The sequence below is a fragment of the Lactuca serriola genome, chromosome 2, assembly GCF_051521515.1.
Source record: "Lactuca serriola cultivar US96UC23 chromosome 2, Lser_US96UC23_V15, whole genome shotgun sequence".
Classification (NCBI taxonomy): Eukaryota; Viridiplantae; Streptophyta; class Magnoliopsida; order Asterales; family Asteraceae; genus Lactuca; species Lactuca serriola.
This window is the reverse complement of record NC_136409.1, coordinates 121,450,700-121,459,646: the sequence shown is the minus strand read 5'-3', so window position 1 is coordinate 121,459,646 and position 8,947 is coordinate 121,450,700. Positions and strand designations below refer to the sequence as shown.

The 8,947-nt window shown below is 35.0% G+C and overlaps 1 protein-coding gene across 1 annotated transcript; it reads right to left on the bottom strand.

Moving 5' to 3' along the window:
- Positions 1 to 1,790: 1,790 nt before the first annotated feature.
- On the bottom strand, positions 1,791 to 8,735 carry SEC (Tetratricopeptide repeat (TPR)-like superfamily protein). Its single transcript, XM_079024530.1, has 28 exons — positions 8,276 to 8,735; positions 7,417 to 7,562; positions 7,223 to 7,321; positions 7,069 to 7,119; positions 6,835 to 6,951; positions 6,684 to 6,740; positions 6,164 to 6,283; positions 6,008 to 6,070; positions 5,835 to 5,913; positions 5,632 to 5,741; positions 5,500 to 5,553; positions 5,343 to 5,410; positions 5,161 to 5,263; positions 4,878 to 5,080; positions 4,682 to 4,778; positions 4,496 to 4,567; positions 4,330 to 4,406; positions 4,132 to 4,248; positions 3,918 to 4,002; positions 3,683 to 3,850; positions 3,495 to 3,605; positions 3,324 to 3,410; positions 3,079 to 3,206; positions 2,896 to 2,978; positions 2,667 to 2,772; positions 2,441 to 2,587; positions 2,233 to 2,353; positions 1,791 to 2,073 (listed from the first exon to the last, which is right to left on the bottom strand). The coding sequence occupies exons 1-28, from the start codon at positions 8,493 to 8,495 to the stop codon at positions 1,960 to 1,962; spliced, it is 3,003 nt and encodes a 1,000-aa protein (XP_078880656.1). The 5' UTR covers positions 8,496 to 8,735; the 3' UTR covers positions 1,791 to 1,959.
- Between the last annotated feature and the right edge of the window lie 212 nt (positions 8,736 to 8,947).

Sequence of the window (8,947 nt, the reverse complement as noted above, 5' to 3'; positions counted from 1 at the left end):
TGGAATTAGTCTCTATTAAACTTGAAAAGACTAATCTATCCTTTTGATTTGTTTTCTTGTTTTTTTAAACATTTTTCCCTTTTATTTAAATTTTTAATAGTAAAAACAAATAAAGAGGGGGCCTCTCTCTCACTCACAGACTAACACACTCACTCACTCTCACACACACACACACACATTTTCCCCAAATATTCATTTTCAATATTTCATGATCAAATCCTTTTTTTTTCTAAGTTTGCTCTTAAATGGGTTATCTTTCATCTCCTTTCCTCCTGATCATCGTTTTCATCGAGCTCTATTTTCATGGCTGCTCCACACACACTCGAAGATGTACAAGCTCTTAACCAGTTCATAAATGGCGTCAATATTTCTCGATCTTTCTCTCTTCTGAACCATTATCGAATGGAGTATGATCCATGGTTTGTGTTTTTGATTTCCAGTGGTAGAGTCTGTGGATTGACCGCCTGTATTTTCAGGGGATAGTCATACGGAGAATGATATTGGTGGAACGATAATGGTTTTGGTAGAGTGTGGATTGACCGTCTGTATTTTCTGAGGATAGTCATAAGGAGAATGATTTTGGTGGAACGATAATGGTTTTGGATCCATCGCTCAAAAAGAAACCCCATTACAGCTCGAAAAGCAGGATTTCTGTTGCAACCGACGTGAACCTTGATGTTGCCGGTGGCCAGCTCGACGATCCAAATGTCAAGATTCATCTGCCATAGAACATATCTACTAGTGTCGACATCTCTTCCATAGAACAAATCCGTTGATGATTTTAGGGTTCTTATTTTTTCATCTCTCAAGTTCTTCACTTTCTACCTTTTATCCTGTTTGATCTAAAATTCTAAATTGATGTTGTTGGGGATATGTTTGTTGAAAGATGATTGAACAAAGTCATATTTGATTGTGACTGTTGCTTTATTATCGATGGTCATTTGATGAAAATATTTATAGGTTTGTGTTGGTTGATTTATGTTGTTTCAATGAGATTGAATAAGTGAATAAATGTGTCTCAAATGGATGATGGTTTCCTCTGAATGGGTTCTCGATCCAATCTCAAGTTTGGTTGTGTTTAAAACGGTTCCAATTGATTTGGAGGTTTCAATAGAAGAGGGAGAAAGGGTAAACTCACCCTTTGATGCACGGTGATAAGTAAACGAGGATGCCGATGAACAGGGATAGAGAAAAAGATGTTTAAGTATGTGTGTGTGTGTGGAGAGAGAGAGATGGCCCTCTCTTTATTTGTTTTTATTTTTTAAATTTTAAATAAAAAGAAAAATGTTTAAGAAAATAGAAAAACAAAATTAAAAGGATAGATTAGTCTTTTCAAGTTTATTAGAGACTAATTCAACAAACAAACTACCTCTTTTGACCATAAAACCAAAAAAAAATCAAAATTTTGACTAAACTTGGAAAAAAAAAACATACCAGAGACCATTTTTTTGTCTAAAATCAATTGAAAAACCTTGTATCCTAAAATTCATAAAACATATAATTTTTTAATAATTATAAAATTTCCTAGAACTCAATAGGTTTTTTCATAAGTTATGTATCTATATGAAGAATCATCATTCATACTTGATTTTTTTTTTACTCCAGACACAATCTCTTCTTCATTACTCATCCTCATCCACATCCAACCAACATTCAAATACAAAAACTTGAGTTGAACCAAAGATGAGATGAGGTAAGGTCATATTTTGATAAATGATAACAATAACAGCATAAGCATACGAGTAACTTGAGTTGAACCATCTGACATTCTCATATACCTGTCACTCACATACTACAAACCATATATATATATATATATCTGTTCTTTAAATATTCAGCGTCCTAGACAAGCACAATATTATAATTATTAATATTATTATTATTATACCAATTTACATTCTCTTCCCACTCATCAACAACACACTGATGCCTCACCTACCATGCGATTGTCATCTATCACTAACGATCATAAGGATATTCTGTATCATTCTCCACCACTTTCAAGTGCTGAGGTTGTTCACCCAAACAGTGTACATTCCACATCTTAAAATACGCTCTTTCCAAGTTTTTCACCTACAAAAAAATAAAAATTAATAATAATAATCCTCTTAAAACATATAACTATAGTACAAATAAGGGTATTTTGGTCTTTGATAAAAAAAAATGAATGGAATTCAATTCCTTCCATTTGGGAATGGAATGGAATAGCAAGTTCCAATTCCGAGAGCTTACCCAGCGGGATGTGTCAAAGAGAGGACAAGTAAGGCGTGATAACTTAAGTTTGCTCTTCAGCTCTTCAAGTTTCGACCGGTTTAAAGCAAGATACACCGCCCTCTCTTCATACTCTTTCATACTTCATAATTTCCAAAACAAAAAGTTAAATCAGAATATTTCAATTCCAGCCCTTGAGGTTTAAAAAAGCAGCAAAAGTTGCACAAACCTGTTAACAATCATTTCCTCACCAACTCCAGTGGCTAAGCAGAGTGAACCAGCAACTCTAGTGGCCATTTTCTCAAGGGGAAGCGTCACCATTGGCAAACCAGCCCAGAGAACATCTGTCCCTGTTGTATGCGCGTTACATAGGGGCCTATTTTAACATAATCACAAAACTATAAGGACTTAACTATAATATAATTAAACAAAAAAAAATAGGGAGGGGGTTTTACGTATCAAGGCAAAGATCTGCCAAAGAACTGCGTCTGATGTGTTCGTTCTTCATAGCAACATCTGTGAAAATAATCTGGTCTGGTTGCACACCCTGTGCAGCAGCATCTACACATTACCCAACCAAAAAAAAAACATGTAAGAAATAGCATCCTACTTTTATTTCTTCTTATTACAACATTCAAACTATAGTTTTATTTTTATATAATAAGAGGATTAAAAATGACATACAGGCACGAAGTCTCATTTCACCAGCAGCTGGGAACCTGAGAAGCCAAAGGGCACTATTGGGAACGCGCTTTAAAATATTGCACCTGAAACAAACAAACAAACAACAAACATTATGTTAAATGTTAATGTTACTTACAAGAGTAATAGAAACCGAGATATATATAGATATATGTTTAATGTTACCAAGTGATGAAAATTTCAGGATCCATCTTGTAAAGCTGATTAAAACAAGCAAATATGAACTTGTTTTCAGGCAATCCGTAAGCTGAACGTTTGGGCTGGCAGTTTACATCCAGCACATCAAGGTTTTTCTGCACACAACCATTAACAAAAAAGAGCAGATGTTGCTTTAAAAAATCTAACAAAATATGAAAAATCTAGTCGATTATAACAATAACAAATTAATCAAACTACATTTACAACTTTACCTGCTTGTAATCATTCACAAAGTAGCAATGAGGGAGATGAACGAGCTTCTCAGAGTAAATATGAGCAAACCGAGTTGGAGAGACAAACTGTAAGTAAGGTTAAACATTTAAGCATCTAGTAAAAATGAGATTTTTTTTTTAAAAAAAAGAGATAAAAAGAAAATCCTTTACTTCATCAGTGACCAAATACTGTATGTAGTTAGCACCAGTTGTGCCAGGGAATCCCATATATGAGACTTGAATGGGAGCTGGTTGCAGAGCAAATATTTCATTTCTTGCCCCCTGGAATATATAAATATATTATAGAAACAAGAAACTGATGAAGTGAAAATGATGGTTGAATTTAATTATATTCATACCTTGGTATAACCATTGAGATTGATAAGTATTTGTATCTGATCCTCATTTATAAGCCTTGCAATCATATCAGAAGTCATTGCTGACACATCCTTAAAATGTTCTGCTTCTGACTGGATCCTAACCCTCCATTCACTCCCATCATTTGGACTCAAAGCATAGCAGAACACCTAATTTTCAAACAACAAATTAAAATTAAAAATTCATAATAATTACAAAAACTATACACCAACAAACCTCAACGTTTTCTCTATTATGCATGCCAAATACAGATCCCATCAAATGTGATAGTGGATGGTTTCCAAAATCACTGCTCACATATCTACAAGTATAACACATTGTTTTAGGATCCATACTAAGAAATAAATTTAAAAAATACATACAATGTACAGCATTGATGCATTTATATAAGTAATAAGATGTAAAATAAATGAGGAGTTTATATAAGTACCCGATTTTCAGTCGATTGTAGCCTCCTGTGATCTTTATTGGCAATGGAAGAGGATGTTTGAAAGGAGGAAGAGAGAAACGGCTTGCAATTACAGAACAATGTGCAGCATATTTGCGACTATTTAAAAAAAAAAAAAGGAACCCAATTAATATTTTATAATTATATCAAGTAATTCATAAGTCTAATTTATAAAACTACCTGATTTCAAGTGCAAGGAGTGGATCAAGGGGGTATGCAATCGCATGGAAAGGTTGCACGCTAGGAATAACCGACATCTGGATGGAAAAAGTCAAGTCAAGTCAAGTAAAACTATCAACTATGTCATAACAAGACCAAAAGGCTAAAAATGTAATATTGTCAAAACCTTGATTTGTCTTCTGAGTATATTTTCAACTTCAATAAACATTCTTTTCCTGTCATCCCAGTCGCATACACACTAGAAAAAAAAAAATAAGTATCAAAAACTGTCTGATTAGCAAGTAGTAGAGAAAATGAGAAATTACAAATACGATTCACGAAAAAAGGGCTAAAATGTAAATGCAAGAAATACCTGTAACGTGTGTAGCAGATTACAAGTTGCTTCAGGAAAGTCAGAACGTATGGCTAATGCTTGACGATAGCTTTTGATAGCTGCTTCCACATGTCCACTACAAATTACAAGTGTAGGTGTTCAAAATACAAATTGACCATTTGACCAAGTTAAGTATATTATTTGTTTAAAATGAAGCGAAAAGAAGTGAAGAAACCTGTCTTTGTAAGCTGAAGCAAGGTTTGCATGAGCTTCAGCCATGGTTGGGCGAATGACAATTGCATGTGAGTAGTCTTGAATTGCTTCATTAACTCTCCCAATTTCCTTGTAAGTGTTTCCACGATTAACAAGACCATCAGCTGCTAAAGGATCAATGCGAAGAACTTCATTGTAGCAAGAAATAGCATCCGCATAATTCCCCTGTTTGTTTAATCATAAATCAACTCTTTTTAGCACACCTAAATGCAAAAATAACAACCTGTTTTCCTTCATTTTGATACCTGTTGCTTGTATATTATGGCTAGATTGTTAAAAGGAGCAGACAATCCTGTTGTTACAGTTAAAGTTGCCTTGTAACATTGTGCAGCAGCAGTCATCATGTTCCTGAATATCAAAAACCTCATTTTAGACCTTTTACTACTTTATGTAAATATGTAATACATAAATAATTTTATAACCATACCATTCCATGTATATATTTCCAAGATTAGTGAGAGCCTGAGGATGACTAGGTTGCAAAGAAAGGCATTGCTAGAATGCAAAACAAGACTTTGATCACAACTAAGCCAATAAAAGATTTCAGAGAAGAAAAAATAAATGCAAAGAATATGATAACCTACACGGTAGCAATGAATGGCTTCTTCAACTTTGCCAGCATCCTTAAGTGCATTTCCCTAGTGAAAAGAATATTGTTAGAAGCATGAACAAACAAAAAATTAACTATCCAAGAGAATGAAAAAGGAAAAACTCACGAGATTATTATATGCTTCTAAAAATCCAGCATCACGAGCTATAGCCTGCTTATAATGGTTAATTGCCATCTCCAAGTTACCTTGCTCATAATATATGCTAGCTAAATTCCCTGAACAATGTAAAAGTCAACTTAGTAAAAGTCAAATACTTGGTTCATGTAAAAGATAGAAACAAAATATGATAGTCTTTTACTATTACTCACCAAAAGCCATGGCATAGTCTGGTTTAGACTGAAGAGCACGCTGATAACATACAATAGCTTCTGTAGCCATTCCCAAAGCCTATATAAATTGCAAAGTCAACCCAATTTTAGCAAAAAATTTAAAAAGAAAAAAATCTCATTGTGTTAATATCTACCAAGAATTAAGTATTCACCTTGTATACATTTCCCAAGTTCAAATAGGCATCAGAAAATGTTGGCTTAAGTTTGACTGCTTCCTGCAATGTGGAAGAGTAATACAAGACATATATAATATTTGCATGTCATTGACAAAAAAAGGAATAATAATAATAATAATTATATGTATATACCTTGTAATACTGGAGTGCCCTATTAAGATCACGTGACTCCATGAAAAGGCCAGCAAGGTTTGACCAAGCAATAGCAAAAGTTGGTTGAATACGGAGTGCCTCCACATAGCAATTGTATGCCTGTCCAAAAAACACTTCTCAACATATAGCAAGAGCTACACAAAATGATGCCTTATAATCTTTGACAAGAAGTTCCTCTTCTGAATAGCTCGTAAAGATATTCGGACAAGTAAAGATAGAATGTATAGATAGACAAAACTTATGTCCACTTTTGCCCCTGGATCATTGTATTGTAAGCCACTGAAGTTCAAATGACAAAGTGGGAAAGTGATCAGGAACTGTCTTGAGACTAATTAACACCAGACATATATAAGAGTTAGAAAAATCAATACCAAACAGGACCTTCAACGCCTCTTGGAAAGTCAAAACTATGCATTATTCAGGGGAACATGTTTATGGCATAGTGTCAATGGAACAAAAGAAAATGTGATAACTAAACATATGCATCAAGTTTTCTTACTTCTTGAACCAATCCTTGAGCTTTCATCAAGTTCCCAAGGTTGCTGTGAGCATCAACCTACATAGACATATACCAAATAAATATATATAATTAGAAACCAAATAAGCAATAAATCAGAAAATAAAGATGACTAGAGTTCATAAGTTCATACCAAACGAGGGTTCAAAGAAAGAGCCTGTCGACAGCATTGAGCAGCTTCAGTTAGCCTTCCTTTCCTCATGTAAGCACTTCCCAAGTTTGACCATGCATCCGCAAAGTTAGGGCGAAGCTACATATATCATTCTCAAGGTTAGTGTGATTAACAGAAAGAGGTCAAAGTGGAATAAAAGAGAGGAGAGGGGGGGGGGGGGGGGGGGGGGGGGGGGGGGGATATATTTAACCTTACCTCGATTGCAATTAAATAATAGCGAATGGCAACATCAATATTCCCCTTTTCCTGTATAGAAAAAAAATGCAGTGAGTAAAATTCGTTATGTAATGCTGTAATGTTTAAAAACAGAAGAGAAGAGACACCAGAAAACACAGTAACAAGTTATAACCTTCCATGCATTTGCCATATTCCCATAGCACTCAGCAAAATTTCGATCAATCCGTAGAGCTTCTTCATTCTTTGCAATACACATATCAAAGTCATGTAACTGAAACAAAAGGAAAAGTTTGTGTGTGAGAACCATGAATATGACTAAACTAGAAAGCAAGAAAGGTATAGAACTATAGATCGAATATAGCCAACCTGATAATATATTGCCCCCATGAGAAGAAGATTATCTGTTCGCATTGGGTTCCTGTCATAAACAGCCTTGCTATGATCTAATGCCAGTCTAAAGTCTCCAGACTTGTACTTTTGATGAGCAAGGGACATGAGCATATCTTCATCAGCTGTAACATTAAGCATTATTTATTGTTCAGCTCTTCAGCCAGAAGACGCAAAAAAGAAATACTGAAAGACCAAAACATACCCAAAATATTCAAATGAAAGAGTATTTACCATGTTCAGGTCACCCCCCCCCCCCCCCAAACCCACACACACACACAACAAAACATTGCATGGCAAAGAAACAACTAAACATTTCAAAAAAGGTATGGAAACAGATAGTGAGGCCTCATCCAAAACAACCACAAAGGTATGTCAAAAGACCACCAAAAATTGAGTGATCAAATGTGATCCCAACCTCAATTCACAAATGGAAGCACCCTCTTTAGCTCTCTTGCTCATACCTGGTCCAAAAAAGAACTGAATCATTTTAATTTCTTTATCACCTGATCTAACTGATCCTCTTATTTTGCTCCAGAAGAGTTCACATTGCCCATAACTTGGTGTCACAAGAAATTTTGTAAAGGAATCTCTCGAAAGGTTTTAACTTTTAAGAATTGTGAACCTCTATGAAGAAAACAAAACCACAGACGATCATCTCACACACCAAGTAGTGACTTAAAATTTCAACTACTTAATTCTCAAGTCTAAAACCCTAAATGCATAAACTTCCAGATTCCCAGACAACCAAAAGTTGAAAGAAAGTTGCACAAAAAAACAACCAAACCCTAGGCATTATCATATAATCTAAACCGTAAATAACAAAATAAAATTAAACCTTCACGAATTTCAAGTCCTTGCGACAGTTTAAGATTGACGTTAGCCGATGAAGGATCAATTTCCGTTGACAAAACAAACGAAGATTCACGGTGATGATCGCCATTATTATACGAAACCCTAGCAGCCTGCTGCAACAACTGGTGTTGCTTCTGCTGCTGCTGCTGCTGCTGAAATTGCTGTTGTTGAGCTTGTCTAGGATCGGTCTGTAGGGACAACATAACTGATCGGCCGGAGAATTTCCTAGAATGGAGATCGTCGTCGCCGATTAAACCTCTTTGTTATCAAACAAAAATCATGGAACGCGACGATAATGAGTATACCGTTTCATAAAATTAGAGGATCAAAAACAAAGGATGATGATCCTCCCTCTATTTCTCGATTTGTGGGGATCTTTCGCGTAGTAGAAACGAAGAAGAGAGAGAAACAATCACGAAAGTGTTTCCCTTTTGTTCGTTGATTTTGTGCCTAATTATATAAATATAAATAAAATATATTTTCCATAAAATCTTTCCCACCCACCGCGTTTAAAGCCGATCAAGTCAATTTCACTGTCTCCACCGCCGGAACTTCTGTCTATACTCCACCGACCGGCCCAAGGCCCATAGATAAAAATAGTCAAATTAACCTCAAATTAGTGTTTTTATTAGTTTATATCTCGAATTATTATTAT

Bases quoted from the DNA above. Each gene is read 5' to 3' on its own strand.
- SEC (XM_079024530.1), bottom strand. From the start codon at position 8,495: ATGTTGTCCCTACAGACCGATCCTAGACAAGCTCAACAACAGCAATTT. The intron at 5,742-5,834 runs GTGAGTAATAGT...TACATTGTTCAG, and splicing joins AGACTATGCCATGGCTTTTG to GGAATTTAGCTAGCATATAT. The intron at 5,081-5,160 runs GTATCAAAATGA...TTAAACAAACAG, and splicing joins CCATAATATACAAGCAACAG to GGGAATTATGCGGATGCTAT.